The sequence below is a fragment of the Quercus robur genome, chromosome 7 (assembly GCF_932294415.1).
Source record: "Quercus robur chromosome 7, dhQueRobu3.1, whole genome shotgun sequence".
NCBI lineage: Eukaryota > Viridiplantae > Streptophyta > Magnoliopsida > Fagales > Fagaceae > Quercus > Quercus robur.
Genome location: NC_065540.1, coordinates 36,122,883 through 36,140,721, shown reverse-complemented (window position 1 = coordinate 36,140,721; position 17,839 = coordinate 36,122,883). Strand labels below are relative to the sequence as shown.

General features: G+C 34.7%; 2 protein-coding genes across 5 annotated transcripts; both read right to left on the bottom strand.

Moving 5' to 3' along the window:
* Nucleotides 1-1,546: 1,546 nt before the first annotated feature.
* On the bottom strand, nt 1,547-5,789 carry LOC126693257 (phosphatidylinositol 4-kinase gamma 8-like). The gene is made up of 4 exons (XM_050389175.1): nt 5,189-5,789; nt 4,460-4,516; nt 4,215-4,328; nt 1,547-3,557 (listed from the first exon to the last, which is right to left on the bottom strand). The coding sequence occupies exon 4, from the start codon at nt 3,458-3,460 to the stop codon at nt 1,838-1,840; it is 1,623 nt and encodes a 540-aa protein (XP_050245132.1). The 5' UTR covers nt 3,461-3,557; nt 4,215-4,328; nt 4,460-4,516; nt 5,189-5,789; the 3' UTR covers nt 1,547-1,837.
* Nucleotides 5,790-7,573: 1,784 nt separating this feature from the next.
* Nucleotides 7,574-16,887, bottom strand: LOC126693256 (4-alpha-glucanotransferase DPE2). 4 transcript variants are annotated; one of them, XM_050389171.1, is made up of 23 exons: nt 16,451-16,882; nt 15,846-16,242; nt 14,879-14,996; nt 14,670-14,728; nt 14,400-14,539; nt 14,163-14,277; nt 13,874-14,070; nt 13,232-13,310; nt 13,081-13,119; nt 12,442-12,561; nt 12,172-12,273; nt 11,938-12,021; nt 11,599-11,841; nt 11,354-11,479; nt 11,141-11,215; nt 10,929-11,000; nt 10,661-10,780; nt 10,390-10,487; nt 10,006-10,165; nt 9,772-9,870; nt 8,737-8,934; nt 8,378-8,471; nt 7,574-8,217 (listed from the first exon to the last, which is right to left on the bottom strand). In XM_050389171.1, exons 2-23 carry the CDS (start codon nt 16,197-16,199, stop codon nt 7,985-7,987), a joined length of 2,925 nt encoding a protein of 974 aa, XP_050245128.1. In that variant the 5' UTR covers nt 16,200-16,242; nt 16,451-16,882; the 3' UTR covers nt 7,574-7,984. The 4 variants fall into 4 exon arrangements, with proteins under 4 accessions (XP_050245128.1, XP_050245130.1, XP_050245129.1 ...); XM_050389173.1 differs by having other exon boundaries at nt 14,670-14,725; XM_050389172.1 differs by lacking the exon at nt 16,451-16,882 and adding an exon at nt 16,354-16,424.
* Between the last annotated feature and the right edge of the window lie 952 nt (nt 16,888-17,839).

The following is a 17,839-nucleotide window of genomic DNA, read 5'->3' as shown; positions in this document are numbered from 1 at the left end:
AAGAAAACTTACAGGTTTGAAAAGAAGGTCCTCGGACATATTTTGAATATTTGTAGACGCACAGGGAGGTGAGAGAGAGTGACAGGTTCAATGTATGAGCTCTAGGACTGTGTGATTGTTGAAAGTAGGAAAAGAAATTGATTTGAAAAGCTATTTATAGTGGCGCAAAAGTTACAAGCGGGAAAATTCCCACTCGTAAACCTAGGAAAATCCTCCACTGTTAGATTTACATCCTGCCGTTGAACGTGGGGGACAAGGGAGTCGCCAAAATTTAATGATGGCACACTCTGGACGCCGAAGCATCAGAAGCGTGCCTTGAGCAGGTAAAAAGGCATTTGGGAGTTCAGGAGGGCATAACCATAAACAAGATAGGTTGAGGATATCAAAATCCTTCTTTCCTCCCGAGGAGTCGGAAAGCAAGATTTTGAGAGGCTATTGTGAGGGCCAATTATCTAGAAGGTACTATTAAAACTGTATGAATTGAGCCTATGGCCCAATCTGAGAATATTAACCAATCCGAGGATGGTCAAATAAAGTTATAATGGGAATGGTATAAGAAGAAGAAATAAAGATTGTATGTGATAATCCAAAATACGTCCGAGGAGAAAAGTCATCTCAGAAGCGGAGATCCGAGATCAGTAAGAATGTCTTATCATCCTGGACACTTTTCAAGGTTACATCACAACTAAGAGTCGAACATTGGATAAAAGATAAGCAAAAGGAGACAACAAATATCTTCAAAAGCTGCTACCTCCACATTAAATGCCTCCCAACTAACTCTTTGGCCGCATTAATGTGGAAGTGATACCTGAACAGTGGTCAAGCAGCCTTACAGCTACTAGTTGATGGTTCTGGGAGGTGTTGGATGGGACAAGAATGAGTTCCTAGAATCTAACCTACATATGTATGGTAGAGATGATACCAAGATAGTAGTATATAGCATGGGAAGGTGGTCTAAAAAAGGGGATCGGAAAAAATCAAGAAATCTTTGTAATAATACTGTGAACTCTTGTAACTTTGTTCATAAACAAGACATTATAACATAAGCTCCTCTGGCCGTGCCGAGGACAAATTTTCTTATCTTACTTGTATTTAATGATCTTAAATCAGCAACTTCTATTGTCTTTCTTCTAGAGTAGAACTAGTTCTTTCACCCACACTCTACAAATTCATTGTTTGGGCTTATTGGGTTAAAACCCAATCTTATACTGGGTCCAATCCAAATTCAGTCCTTACAGCTAAGTTCTCGTACATAACATGAGTTAGCAACTAGTTTCTTTATAAAAAGAAGGGGCTAGAGAGAATTTAGTGTTGTACGTGTCAACCTTAAAATAAAACGAAAACCATGTTTTTAAAAAAGCCAAACCATTAAAGAACGGCATAATAGAGAAGTTTAGGACATTAAAACCGAATTGTAATGATGTCCTAATAATTTAATAATTAGTTAAAATAATCAACAATAGATTATATTTATAAAAATATAAATAACGACAGTAATAATTTTATTTTCAAATGTACTTTCACATCTTGAATAAGGCAAACATAAAATAATAATAATAAGGCATACCCATCAATAAATAATTGCAAAATGATGTGCAAGTTTGGCTCTTTGTTACTTTACAACAATATTTGAAAAGAGAAAATAAAAATATCAAAGGTGAAATGGAAGGATGGCATTTCACCAATCGCTTTTCCATTCCAGCCCCTATAGAATGTATCTACAACCTACACTGGCCAGCCATCTGGCAATAATATACACAAACTTCGTACTAGGTACAAGATTTAAGATCAATTACCATAATTATTTGTTCTCTGTTTCCTTCCCTCCAAACATTCCTCAAAATTTGCAAGAAGTTCCCAACCTTTGCTTCGAGTTAGTGCACTGATCTTTACCTTCAAACAAATTGGGCAAAAGCTCCTCAAAAATCTCCAAAAACAATTCCCATTCATCTTCACTCATGTCTTCAAAAGAAATGCCCCCATTTTCAAAATTATAGCTTGATACTGAAAAACTCATGCTCTTCATAAAATGCCCGGCCACCTTATGATTGTCACAGAAATTGTTGTCCTCACTTCCATTATATGCTCCAATATCATCATTATCATCAAAATTGTCATTTATGGTCGAAAACCTTGGCATCATCTCAAGTGGATCAACTACCCCAGGATGACTCTTCAAGAGTTGGGGAAGGTCCAAGACCTCAATTAAACCATTTTCATTTTCATCTTCAAGTTGAAATATTTCGAATTCTTTTCCTTGATCATTATAACAAATACTAGGCAAGCTAGACTTGGCTTGGGTACAGAGATTTTCTAAGACGCTCATTTTTTCTTCCCCACCACAAAATTCCCGAGTCATCATTGCACCAATATTAGCCAGACAAAGCCCAGAAGCCGCAGCTTGCTTCAAGAAAATAGTGCATAACACAAGTACCCTGATAGAAGACTCCCTCATAGATGGCAGTTGAGTCCTTAAAAGTTCAGCGTCTTTAAATGGATCAAGATTAGAAATGTACTCAATTTCATACTTGGAAAAAGGAACTGAGGCTTGAGGCCAATGCAGCCACTCAAAATATGGATCATCAAGAAACTCAGGAAGGCAGAGCCCATGGTCAATTGGCACAAGCTCAGCTACCCCAGGTGCATAACTAGTATCATTCTTATGTTTCTTAACAAGTATATTCCCAGCATGCCTGTCTAGATTCATGAGTCTAACATCAAAAATCCCAATCCTATGCACTGATGTAACTGAGAAACCAGAAGAGCCCAACTCTCCAGCATCATATTCATGTTCCACAAAGCGTTGGAGTGAAGCAACTTTGTATTGTTCAGCTAAATTTGAGGCTTCATTATTGACATGAAATGCAACATGGGAAATTTTCACTAAAGCTGTTGGAGGAACCCCAGCAAAGCCATTATGATCAAGAAGATAAGCAGCCAATTCACGAATGCCAGTTTCACCTATTCTAACTGAGCGTTTCAATCCTGGTTGGCCAAGCATTCGACCCCCAAATCCTTTTGGATTGTTAAAGGCTAAAGGTTCTTCATCTATTGGCTTTGCCACAGCAATATTATCACCATTATTTCGGCTACACAAGAAGTAGGCACCACCTAACCCACTTGACACTGGCATTGGATCAACACCGGAGGCTAAAGCTACGGCAACCTCAACCACTAAAGCACGTGCTCTTGGATCCTCTTGGCCCCCAACAATCTCAATTCTTGGATTTTTATCAAACTCTTCCTCCACTTCTGCGGTTATGGATAGGCATGGGGTGGATAAGCTTCTGTGAATGTTGTCAACTTCAAATGCTTGCATTGAGGTGTGTGGTAGATTAGTTTGTTCAAGAATTTTGTGATCAAGGTGAGTGTAGGATTGGAGTCTGCATATTTGGGATCGGCTGAAAGGCTTGAATCCATGATGTTGATCAATGGCTATGGCCATGTTAAAGAATCTCATGCAGATGAGATAGGCAGCCACGAATGCCAGGGTCTGCTGTTCTCAAAGGATCACCCAAGAATTAGAGTTTCCAGTTGGTAGATCAATAATCACATATCTACATGATCAAAATAAACACAACCTCCTCATCAATTTCCAAATATATATAATTGGCATAAGAAAAAAAAGCAGATTCAAACAAGTAACAATTATCAAACATTATTAAATTTAAATATGAGCAATAGCTTGTTTCCTTTTGGTGGTTTGTGGAAAAACTATATTTGAATTGGATATGGTCCTAGAAAGCTACCATTGCTATTTAATGTGCAACAACTGTAATTAAAAGTTTATATATGATTTTCTATAACATTATTCATTTTAATTAATGTTGTCATATGTAATGGGTCAATATGCAGAACGATAAGTACACCATTTAAGGCAAATACATACTGAATCATGCAAAAGAATGTGTCATTAACAATTTGGGCCAAAAAGGTTATTCCTGAATTAGGCATCACTTGAACCATCTCCACTATATTCACGTTTGCATTCATGCATGAGAATGCCTAAATAAATGTTTCCCCTTCGATTACACAAATGCCTAAAAAAGTACATTTAAAATGTGAGGCATGAAAAATTTATACAAAGGTGAATATGAAATGTAAACCGAGTGAGATAATTAGTTTTTATGCTAACTTGCCTAGTTATTTTAAATTTATCATTCTTTATGTGGATATCAACTGAACATTCTTAAATTTTAGAAAACTTTGCTTACCCAATATTGGCAAACAGGTCTCTAATGTCTCATGCTATACACATTCCTTATTTCGTGGATGATCAGCAAAGTATAGGCTAATTTCCACACGTTTGTTCTTGAATCCAACATAACCTGCATATATCCAAGCAAGGATTACCACACTGAAGAAAAAACTAATAATAAAAATAAAGAAGCATTCAAATATGTCTTGCATATCTTTGTATGGAATGATATCATAGATTGAGAAATGAAAATGTAACAACCATATAGGCAAATCCAATTAATCCCTCGCTCCTCCGCACATAAATCGCCACGATTTTCTGAAATATAAAATTATAACATCATGCACAAGTCACAATGCTTTATAAAAAAAAGAAAATAATACAATAGTAATTCAACAATTAATTTCCAACATTTACATGTTATCCAAGAAAAAAATTTTCTAAAAACTAATGTTGAATGGCTTAAAAATAAACAATGCTGAAAACAACTTTGTATTTTCTTTTCATTTCAAATGACATTTTTTTTTCATAAGAGGAATAATAAAACCATTAAGAGAAAGGAAATATGAATCTGGGCCTCATTTATTATTATAATCATCAAATTATTAAATAAAAATTTTAATAATTCGATAGTTACAACAATAGGATGAGAGATTTGAACATTAGACATCATTGAAAATACCACGCAATTTAAATATGTCCCTTTAGAAAACTCTTGCTGTTATAACTTGTGGACCAGGTACAAAAGAAAATATCTTTTTTTGTAATAAGATAATTACAACAATGAGGGGAGAATTTGAACTCTAAACATCTCTATTGAAAACACTGCGAACTGTGGATAAAACATTTATGTTGTTATGACAAACACAAATAGGAAAACAAACAAGCATGGGACATTTCTGTGTCTCATTTCCTCTAACATATATGAATCCATCAAAATAAGAAGAAACCATAAGAAAAAGAAACAAGGAGAGGGAGAGAGATGCATACCCTGAACACTGGTTAAGGTATTCAGGGATGAGACGAACAGAAACGGGCAGGGAGGGCAAGAGCAGCAGAGGGTTCAGCAATGAAAATATTCACTCTTTTTATTTCTCTCCCTCTCCCAACCGTTACCTAAAATATAAAAGCCCTCAACTCCTCCCTTTTTATTATCATCCAACAATACCACCAAATATACCAACACCAATAATTCCCATTAATGTGAACCCATCTCTTTTTTTGGCTTTTGGGGTTTCACTTGTATCCTTCTCTTCCTTTTTTATCCATGCAAACTCTTACGTCATCTAAGCCGTCCATACATTTACACATGGGATTTTACTATTTCACATTCTTGTCAACATGTATCATTTTCTACTCACTTCGCTAATAGATTCAAGCCACGTTACGCATAACAACTCTATGTTTTACACTTCTGTTCTAACCAAAACAACCCCTTTGCCCTTTATTTTTCCCATGTCTCCTATTTTTCATCCGCACACTTTGCCAACGGTTTCCTATTTTAGGACATTTGCGTTCCACCTTCATTTCTTTAGGATCAAATCCTCTCCATTTGCTTATATTGTAATTTTTTAGATTTATCCGTGTATAGAATATCGCGTTATTTTAAAGACGTTTTAGTTTATACACTTCTAAATTTATAAAATTTATTCTAAGTTATGAAATTGACGAGACTTGAAATGGAGAGAATCTTTTTTCTTCTTCTTTTTTAGGTGGAATTGTCATTTATGGAAACCTAGTGATTATGTGCATCTTGAAGCAAGAAACAAATTTAAAAATTTTGTTGTTAGGTGGCCTTGTTTGGTTGGTTTGTGCTAGGATGAGAGTAGCACCAAGACATTTTACTTTCTTTCTTGCTATTTATTTACAAGAAAGTTTTAAGAACACTACAAAATCTCCCAATATTTTTATAGAATCTTTATTTTTAATTGTGGCTGGTCCGAGTCAAACATTATATTATTTCATTTTTAGGTGCAATTTGGATTCAGCGTTTTCACGTTTACACGTTTTCTCTTTTTCTTTTTCTTTTTTAAGACCAACGTCTGGTTCCATGAACAATGCACCAAGGCATATGAACAGTAAAAAAGAGTGAACAGTAACAGTAATATTTGACTTTTTAGCCACTTTTCAGGACACCAGTGGATCTCGTGCACTGTTCACGGGACTCACAAAGTTCACTTTTCAACAACTTAAAAATTAGTCTCACGGTACTATTTCCACATTTAAAAATTATTTTACTACCGTGTTTCAGTTTTCAACTATATCCAAACGGATCTTAGACTACAAGAGACTACACATTCACTGTTATGACAATTTGTTAAGTCCCTAACACATCTCTTTCTTAATTTGGGCCAATCATCCGGTTTTGCAGGCCCAGTGCAACCTTGCAGTCGACCAAATGCTATTTACAAGCTTTGCTATTTCATTTTTTAAATTTTAGGTTTTTTTTAGTAGAAGTTAGAAAACAAGCTTTGCTATTTTGTTACCGGTTTCACCGGCTGAGATCCTGTCTTGGCAGTGGTGTACTTCATCAAATTGCACCTGTGATTAAGGGCTTGGGTAACATAGAAAGGTCTAGCTTCATTTACAATGTTGTTTATGGATATAGTTTAATTCACTTCCTTCGGCAAAGGATTATCCATTTGTACTTTTAGTCATGTGACTAATTTTGTAGTCATGATTTAATTAACGGGAATTCCTCCCAATCGATTTTAGTATAAAAAATAAAAATAAAACTTTTGTTCATGTTTTATTTGATAAAATTAAAACTTTCTAATAATGTTTAACATTTATATTCAAAAACAAACCCGAACATCTTTCCCAATATTTCGCATCAACTATTTTTCTTTTCTTTTGTCCTTTTTAGGAAAAGAATTTTTTGTAATGCATTGGTCAATGTAATCATTGATTGAATTTAATTAAGAAACCTACCTAAAAAACTGTAAAAGCGTTTTATCATTCATATTTAATCATAAACGCGACCTGCAAAAATAGGTATAAATCTTTTTTTGAGAATGATAATAATAGATATAAATCAAGTACTCAACAATGACTCCTATCATAAAAAATTTAGCCCACAATCAGACCATCATAATTTTTTTAAATTTAAATATCAGATTCCTTTGCGAGTATTTTGGAAGATTTAGGACCTATATGTCTTCTCAAAAAATAGGAATCTATATGATTTAACTTGATTAGATATTTTCTTTTTCTCTATTTCCATGGAAAAATGAGCGAGCTTTCGTTGTCCATGCAAGATATTTTTATTAAGTACGAACACTGTTAAGACTCACGTGAAAACTAATAAAGATCAATAACATGACATCTACTTTTATGGGAAGCGTATAATGTAATTAGACATACCCACAACATATATAAATTTGCAAGAACATAATGTTCATCAACAATTTTATTTCTGCATTACCAAACAATCTTCAAACGTGGAATCTTTAACTGTTGCACTGTTTGTTGCTAGCAACTATATTATTATTGAAGTTACTATGAGAAATCATAGTAAGAAAGAAACATTATTACGTACAAACTCAAAGTACATATATTCCTATCAATTTTCAATAATGCATGTTCATGACAAGTATGGATGTATGGAAAGAGGACCAACCTCAACAGCAGCATTGAGTGAACATCATATGAATTCTTCTGATTCTTTTGTTCTACCACTTTTGTATGACTTGGGTCTCCTAGTTGTAGGCATATAATCAAATGATATGATTGCAACACGATGCCTAAGTACACGATCTCTAAGCAACCTTGGCAGAATAAGCAACCTTAGCGGACCACCGGAATCTCCTTTTGAGGGACACCATTCAACTGTGTCACGACCAGGAGTTTCTCTTTCCCAGTGGCAACTTGCTGCTTCTCAGTAGTGGCTACTGATTCTTCATTCACTTGAACTTCATTTTCTCCCACAGGATGTGATCTTCCACTTCCTCGTACAAGATCTTTAATGGTGCTTTTTAGTTCACTGTCCTTTATCAAAGACTCCAGTGTCACATGTACACCTGAGTACAACAAAATTCAACATAATAACAATAATGAGGTCATGAGCCTCAATATGCAACTCCAATATTATAGTTGGAAACAGGGAGCTTGAATAAACAAGGCAAAAGGCAAGCACAGCAATGCTTAGTTTAATATTTAACATAAAAATTTAATGCATACGGTATCTCCAGTAGTGCTTAGGATTTGTGGGGTCATTAATTGTCTCCTCTGCTGCAGGGCGTGTGGTATATTCTTCTTTCAATGCCATCAAATCCTGATCATCAAATAAAAGCCTATATGACATGACCAACGAATAGAAACACTAACACCCCACCTTTTTTACATGCAAACAGAGTACACATTAATCAATTAGTACAATGTTAAGACATGAATACAACCACAGCGAGAACAAACATTTTAGCTTAGTGCTATTTACTGCGCTTCCCACAAGGCATTGATTGTATGAAGTTGGAAGATGTACCCAAGAGTTTGAGAGCAGTATTGAAGACCTCACTGTATTAACATGACCATTACACTACCTGAAGAGGGAAAATTGCCCACATTGATGGGGCTTCAACATGTTGCCTTATAATGAAATGTGCAACCTCTGGAACACATTGACTAGGTGGTAAAACGTCAGACCCCACTACACTCTTGAAAAATCGTCCTCTTCTTTCTTCATCTTCTTCCCACCAAGCACGCAGGGTTGAGCAGTCATGGCAAGATGGAGCACACACCTGAGCACATTATTTGCACACCTACCCAGTTACATTCTAATGACAAAGATGAAGATTTGAAAGTTCAATTGGAGGTATTTATTAGCATATGGCCAATTGCAATATAGCCAAATTCCCATAATTTCAGTGCTTTATAAGGAAAATGAAAAAGGAATACCAAAAAAAAAAAATTTTTGAAATTAAATAAAATTTAAACAGCTAACAGGGTAAAGCTCGTCAACCTAGATAGAAATTGAAACTACTTTCATACGCTGCTACAAGATCATAATTTAACTTCAGGTATTAAAAAAGATGCATATTATGAAATCTAGAAAAGGCCAAGCTTTCAACCATAGACCAAATAACAAATAACAAGAAAAATAATTAACATTATTAATTTACAATGAGCAATGGCAAGGATGATGTTTGGTGCAAATGGAATATTCTACTAGTTTACACTATCAGTTGAAATAAGTCCTTTTGTTTTGGCAGCATCATTTCATTGTACAGAGTTGATCCATTTTAGGACTCCAAAAAGATATTTTATTTTCTTTTACTTTTTCATTGAGGACTTTAATTACCAGACCAGAATGCTATACGAGAAAAATAAACCAGCCACATTCCATTCCAGTTGCACCAAAAGAATGGGCTTTTAGGATAGACAAGCATTATGACAAGATTTTAGCATCATGAATTGTATTGAGAGGATACATTTTAGGACTTCTCAATAACCAGTTTTTCAATTTCTGGTTTAAGTTTTATAAACCATTTCAGAATGCAATACCAGAAAATAAATCTGTAGAATCCCATTCTAGTAATAACCAATTGCACCACAATAAAATAGGCACAAGATCTTACTGTCATGTAGCTGTATTGAGAAGGAATACCAAACTCCAAACCAGGTTCACTTGGCATGCGTTGAATCCGCAAACCTATTAATCCCAACTCTTGCATGACCTGTATCAAAATTGACCAGTTAGAAGACAGATTTTTGTCAATTATATGCAAAATCAGAAAGATAAAGTGAGAAAAGGAGAGAACTGAGAAAGGTGGGAGAAGGCTGTGTGGTTGAGAATAGTTTAATCAACATACAGGGTGAACACAAGAAGGAATAAGACCCAGATCTTCGCCGCAGGCTAGCATGTCAGATGAGTTCAGGAGGACAGGCAGAGTCTTCAAAGCATTTTGCCGCCAAAGATTCTCTTGCCGGTGGAAATAGTAATCATAGTATAATTTTTTCAGAACATTTTTGCTGTATCATGGGATGACAAGTAAGATGCTAAGTTGGCAGTATCTTGAGATAGTTGAAAAGAAAAGTAGGAAAAGAATTCTTTTTGGCACCAAGAATAGGCAATCAAATTTATCAAAATATGTACAAGATACAATGCATTTTAAGTCATACTAGCAATACTTTTTAATGCATGAGGACCATACAAATGTATGAAATAAGCTAATTTTCCACACCAATATGATTACCTGTGATCATCCAAATCATTAAAACTTGAAGTATCTTCAAGATTGAAACGAGGATAGAACTTCCTTGGATCCTCTGGATCTCTGATAAGAACTATATTCTGCAGGAAATGCGGGACATATCATAATCCAGGACCGGAACAGGTAATGGCAAATGTAGGACCTCATAGCATAATTAAGAAAAGCACCCAGGATAAAATGCACATAAAATGATTAAAAAGAGTTTGTAAGATGAAAATCAAAGATTAAAGCTTTCTTTGAAATTATATTATACCTGAAGAAGATCAAAAAGACCACGCCTTGTCTTGTTTTCACTCTCCAACAACAAGGACCTCTCTGCACATGCCTTCAGCTTGGCAGCAATTTTTTTCTCTGTGTTGCACTCCTCCTTGAACTGAGAAGAATATATAGGAAAATAAATTAATTAGAGTGAGGCCGCTCAGCCTAATATTTGACAGAAAAATCCCTCCAAAGACTAATTATGAGTTATGAAGAAAATATATATAACAAATCCATTTATCGACTAAAACTACTATTCTCACCTCATAGCACTGCTTCTGATATTCATTGAGAAAAGTTGAGGCAATAAAAGTCCAATACGATCCAAATTTATCCTGAATCAAGAATAAAAATCAAAGAAAAGAGACATACATTAGCAGAACAATGCACAGTAAACTTAAAACAAAGAAATAGAAGTCATAGGTTGATTACAATAAGTCAAAGCAGATTACAGCTAACAAAAAAATTCAGTAACCTGTAACATTTCCTGCCGAATATATGGACGACTCAATCGATCAAAGTCCCATATTCCCTCTCTTTCAAGTTCTTCCTACAGAAGAAGCATTAATTTGTGTAAATTCACAAAAATAACATTAAAAACTACTGCCTCCCTTAACAGAGACCATGCTCTACATTCATTTATTCTCCAGGTAAAAAAGCCTTTTTGGTTAGGCAAGCATAACTTTACCTGACTAAGAGGGATCGATGGTCGAAATTTTCCAACTAGACCTGTCATAGCATGCTCCGGAAGCTCCCAGATTCGGAAGAAACCCAGTATGTGATCAATCCGGTAAGCTGTAAAGTAGTTTGCCATCTGTCATGGAAACAAAGAAAAATAACTTTTGGCTTATTCACGAAAGTCAGTGAAAGAGACATGGCACCAAGACCAAGGCACATTGATGGTAGGATCAAAATCTATTTAAAGAACAAAACCTGGGTTAAACGAGCTTGCCACCAAGCATAGTTGTCTTTTGACATTTCCTCCCAGTTATAAGTAGGGAATCCCCAGTTCTGGCCATTTTTATCAAAATAATCTGGAGGTGCTCCAGTAGCCGTGTTCATGCGAAACAAATTTGGATAGACCCAGGTATCCACACTGTTTCTGTCAACACCAATAGGTAGGTCTCCCTTCAATACCACTCCTTTCTTTCTTGCATATCCCGCAGCTTCTGACAACTGTAGTTTTGTGATGGTACCAAAGAATAAGATACCTTTATGTTCAACAGTGTGACTTGATGTATAAAATATGTGACAGAGATCAATTCTGCTTACTTGTAAATGTAAATGGAATTGGATATAATAATGGAAGCAAATCACATCATACTGCAAGCTGTCTTTTGCAACGAGTTTCTCAAGCTGAAGGAAAAGGGAAATTGTTGTAAGAAAATTAAGGGAAAGCATCTTCTCAATATCATCAAGTAGCTGTATTTATGGATAGACCCATAAATTTAGTGAAAAACATCCAACCTCTAATCTTAAATGAAAGGAAATCAAAAGGCCGATTACCTTATCTTTTGAAAACTGAGAAAAGCGGCCCCATTCACTACGATCTGAAGTTTCAAAAAAGTCCCGCAGGAAACAGAAGGCTGCATAGGGTTTTAACCAATCCTGACCAATTAAAACATAACTCAGTTTAGCAAAAGTTTTGAAAGAGTAAAACTGAAAATCAATTAAATCAAAGCTGAACAAGCAAAGAGAAATCTGTAAAAAGAGGAAAACGTGAATCATTTGCTATAATATTCATAAAAATAAGCTGAACATTTAACACAGTATGACCTCATTCTCAGAGAGAAATTTCTGAAAGGATTCAGAGCTAAGTATCAAATCCTTCTCTCGGGTGAAAATTTTCTTGGCAATTGAAAGTTTAGTAGCCATAGTAGCCTCATAATCAACATCCTGCAATGACAACCTAAATACATTAATATGAACTGGTAATACATGCACCAAAGAATGAATTGTATCATTACTATAACTTTTCAGTCAACATCCAGCAAAGACAACTTAAAAACATTAATATAAACTGGTAAAACATGCACCAAAGAATGAACTGTATCATTACTATAACTTCTCCAGTAAAACATGTCAATTATAATGTGTCAGATATTCAAAAGACAATCACCACAGAGGAGGATGACTGAATTGTATTTTAAAGATATAAACTCAAGTATTGCATTTTGCGTTGCAGCTTCTTTATTATTTGTTCTTTTTAAACCAATCTGATTTCCTTTTTTCTTTAATAATGTAATAAACTATCCTTGTATTCATAATAATGTCTTCTTACTTATTTAATCATTGCTCAGGTCAAGTCTGTAGGTGAAACCGTAAAAGTATAGACACGAATCATTTTGCCTATATTGTTTTTTACAAAAGCAACAGTCACTGAATGTGACTCTCAGGTATAATGGATGCGGTTACCTTTCCATCCAGTCGTTGTTTTGCCTTCAGAATTTCTTGCTGTAAAGAAAAGAAAAGAAACAAGGAGGCAATAAACACTTTTCATGTATCAGCATAAATTTCAGAAAAAGAATATCTGTTTAAAAAAAATTTTGAAAATCATGCACATCACCTTGATATCATCTGGAATATTTTCTGAAAGAGCCTGAACTCTCAGGTATAATGGATGCAATGCAAAAACAGAGAGTGAACTGTACAATCAAAATAATTACAAAAAATGTTTGTCAGATCATAATTGCAAATCTATAATAAATACTCAAGGGTGCTTGAAGTCACCGAAACATATAATTTGACATAAAACATGTAAGATACTGTTCTCTTACAATGACACAATACAAAAGAAGAAAGGGCATTCATGAAGCTAGAAAGAGTGGTAGGTTAATTTATTAAAAAATTCTTGTGTATTAAACTCGGTGAAAAGGAAGAAGTGAAACATTTAAGATAGCATTAGTGTGTGACAAGGAAGTATAAGACAGAAGAAGGGGATTCTGAAACCAGAGAAAATGGTAGGTTTCTTACAATTATCAGAGCCAAGATGAATACAGATCTAAGCAGGATAATAAATAGAATTTGGGAACACACAAATGTGCCAGTCAAAAGCAGCAAAGAAATGAAAAGTGTGGCAATTCACAACTTCAAGAAATTTTCAAAATTGTCAATTCCCTCAATCTCTAAACCTACCCCCACCCCCAAAAAAATTATGAAAAATGAAATACACAAGACAAGAAAAATGAAGGGAACATTGAAAGTCTACCTGTAAGGATATGAGTCCCACCACATCCCATGCACAGATGTATCGTTGATTGGTAAAAGCTGTACTAAATGGAACCCAGAATCCACAGCCCAGTCAACAAGTAACTTCAGGTCAAGAAACTCTCCAACTCCAAGATCAGATTCTGACCTAACAGAAAACATAGGAATTGCAACACCGGCAGCCCGCCATGGCAATTCCTGACAAAATAAATGAATATATTAGAGCCAACAATAAAAGTTCCGCGACAACATAACATTCACTTACATAGAATCTATGTTTGACAACATACTCGAAACATGCCATCTGAAAGAAAAATGTATCTTGGTTGATTCTTCGAGGAGCCAACAGTTAGTTCACGATTGGGACCAGTTTCTAAAGAAAAGTTTCCTGCCTTGCCATACTTACTATAATTATACGTGGAACAACCGTCAAGGAAAAAAGAGAGATGAACATAAGTGTTGGTAATCATCAGTTAATATGCATAGCAAGCAATAACATACAGATGCCGAATTGAAGATTAAGACACCAAGAAGGATATTTTATTGGTAAATCGACCTTCCGCAGCACACAGTCACCTTGCCAGATTGAATCACCAGCACAGCTAAGTTTAAGCCCATCTTGAACTTTCCATTTCCCCAAATTTATATGGCTACCAATCACATAAACCTGCATGAGTCCAACTTCAATTATCCTACCAAGAATCAAAGCAAAAAAGATAAACAACAGAACTTATAAATAATATCAATTCATATCCAAATAAACAGTAAAATTCTCATTTGGAGTACAGAGTTCATACTGATGTGTCTTCTTCTATATTTGGGCAGCAAATTCTGAATTGGACGAGAACTGTCTCTGCTGATAACCAGAAGTAAAAAGCGATAAATGACTTTTCAAAATGACAGTTCACAAACAGAACTTTACATCAGGAATTACTAAAGAACTTTCTACCAAAAAAAAAAAAAAAAAAAAAGGAATTACTAAAGAACTCAAACTACATCCAATTACCTTCCTCATCCAGCTTATTCTGAATGACTCCTAGAGGTGTCTCTACGTTCAAAGTCCAACTTCGGTTGAAAATTACATTTTTGAATGCGCTTCTAAAAGGGAGATCATCAGAGCCAATCTGGATTTTATAATAACAGAACTTTTCAGTAAATTTGTTAATGTCAAGAAACAAACAGTTTCCACAATGAGCAAATCATATAGCAACCCGAGGAAAAAATAAATATGTCACTCCTTTTCCTCTTTTATAAGTAAAAAATATTTCTGCCACTCCATTTGATTCCTGAAAAGAATGAGGATCCAAAAAAATTTTGAAAAAAAAAAATCTATACTTTAGAACCATATGGGGTGGTGGGAGTGGTTGTCATGAAAGAGGCTCTCCTGTCTTTCCGTTGTAAGCAACCAAAGAGCATAAGATAAGTAGAACAGAAAAGTAAACCATAACATTCAGGATAAAGCGAGCATCTAATTACAACTTTCAACGCCAAAGTAAAAGTTTAGTGAAAGAAAAGGGGCAAAAAACATCGTATTAACTGGAACAAATACAATATACATAAAGTTGTTAGCAAGAATATAGCAATGGTCCAAGTGGTTGGAGAGAAAACCAAACAAAAGAAAAGAATGTTTAGAATCTTAAGCCTTTTGTTTTGATCTATGACAAGATTCCATAAAAGCTTTAAAAGAAATCCAAAACCAACTAAATCAAAATGTTAAAAACAAGAGATTATTAAAGCTTCACAGTTCCAATAAATTGAAACTTCTATAGGATCTCGGCAGTCAGTCTGTACTGAAATTCCCAGAGCAGGAATATCCACAACAAATAAATAAAATTCCTAAAACACAAAGATATCAGCAATGACTATAGTCTAGTAAAAGTGCTAAAGTTGTACTCCGATAAGGAACAAAAAGAAAACCTTACAAAAGTCATAATTGATAACAGTTAGAAAGAAAAAGAGAACAAAAGTAGCACCTGCCAAAGGTCATGGAACTCCACCACCTCACCATCCTGAATCCCATCAGCCAATAGCAGTTTACGCTTCCTTCCCATCTCACATCTCAGAACATTCTTATCACCATCCACCACATAATAACTGTACTCACAACCAAACCCACTTGGAACTGCAACACTTCCACTCCATACGAGCTCATCACCTTCATGACCGGGGCTCAGCAACAGGCCTTTCTTCACATTCCATGAACCAAGTATTGGCTCAGACCCACATACAAGTATGCTCTGACCCCAGTGAGTAAAATATGGCAATCTGAAACTCACATTCACTGATTTCATTGACTTCAACCCAGAAAACAATCCCAAATTCACCATTTCTTCCAAAAAAGGATCAGACCCAGATAACACTTTTCAATATCTAGCAAAACCCAAGTCAAACTTGTTAGTATCGTACCAGCCAAGATTGAATTACAGATTCGAAATCAAAAAACAAAAAAAAAAAAACAGAGAAATTGAGGGAAAATTCTACTATTTTTAGAGAAAGTGAAGAGAACCCAGATGAAAAATCTCAAGGTTTAGCTTGAAATAAAACAAACCCAATTGAGATATGAACTATTAGTAATCACCTTTACTTGAATTTAAAGCTTTATGATTACACGTTAACTTTAAGGAGTGGTGCTACTATCAAGGAGAAAGTGTGGATTGGAAACAAGGGAATCTGAGAATTGAATTTGTTTGGTTCGAAGAAACAAAAGAGCAGAGAAATGCTATCACTTCCCTCAGTCCAGATTTTTTTTATGGCAGAAAAAAGTTGCTAGATTTTAAGCGTAAAAGACAGTGAAAGAGAGAGAGAGAGACAGAGATGGGTTTGTGGTTTTCTTTTTCTTACTATTTGTTTTATTTTATTAATCAGTATGATATTTTTCAGGTGAGGAGTGAGTGAGTGTGCGTGTGTCTTGTTGAGTTGTTACAGCTTTCACGGGAGAGTAACAGTGTGTACAGTTGGCTCATCTCATGCCCGACGAGACGCTGTAAAGAAAAGTTCCTCAGACTCTCTGTCCACATATCTTTTATTATGTTCCAAACAAAATTCTCAATGATTTCATCATCTTTGGTCTTATCTTTTCTTTTTTTTCATAAATATTTCTGGATTATTTTATTCTGCACATTTCCAGGGATTGCCCAGATCAAGTTAAATACGGATGGACTTTTTATAAAAATAAAAATAAATATTAAGAAGGCGGCTCTATGGGTCTCTTGATTGGATGGGTTGAGTGTTGGTGTGGTATATATCCAGTCCAGTCCAGTAGCCTTTGTACAGATTGGATGGGTTTTAGTGTCGGTCTAAGGTATATGGTACATACCCAGTCCAGTAGCCTTTGTACGGATTTTTTGGTAGATATATTTTAAATGTTATTGTGTCGTCAAATAGAGGTATTACGTTCACAACATTTTCATAATATTTTTACAATAAATCATAAGTAGTTAATTGTTATTGGTTTAAATTTGAACCTAATACTAAGATTACTTTTTTATTCCAATAATAACAACTAGTAACATTCTGTTACTTAAGATTTATTATAAAAATATTGTGAAAATATTATAAACATATCATTTCTCATCATGAAATTCACAAAAAGAGACCCATATCCAGTAATAACATTAAGAATGCAAAAAAAAATAAAAAATAAAAATAAAAATTGCTAACTTTTATGATTTATTTTTAGATGTTACAATGACAAGCAGCAACATCTATATCTTAAACATTACTATTTTATTTTACCCCCAATTATTTTAATCTTACAAAAAAATAATAGAGCATTAGGGTGTATTGTTAAAATGGTAATATAGTGTGCGTTTGGATACAGCTTATTTTGCTGAAAACTGAAAACAATAAAAATAATAATTTTTTTTCTGTTTATTACTATTGGCACTGTTCATTGGCCTAAATACATGGCCAATGAACAGTGCATAACACGCTGGTTAAAAAATAAATTAAAAAAATTAAAAAAAAA

Excerpts from the sequence above, each read along its gene's own strand:
- LOC126693256 (XM_050389171.1), bottom strand. The coding sequence starts at position 16,199 with ATGGTGAATTTGGGATTGTTTTCTGGGTTGAAGTCAATGAAATCAGTG. Across the intron at positions 13,311-13,873 it reads TGGGACTCATATCCTTACAG|TTCACTCTCTGTTTTTGCAT; the intron begins GTAGACTTTCAA and ends TTGATTGTACAG. Across the intron at positions 12,022-12,171 it reads CTCAGTTTTCAAAAGATAAG|CTTGAGAAACTCGTTGCAAA; the intron begins GTAATCGGCCTT and ends CTTTTCCTTCAG.
- LOC126693257 (XM_050389175.1), bottom strand. The coding sequence starts at position 3,460 with ATGAGATTCTTTAACATGGCCATAGCCATTGATCAACATCATGGATTC.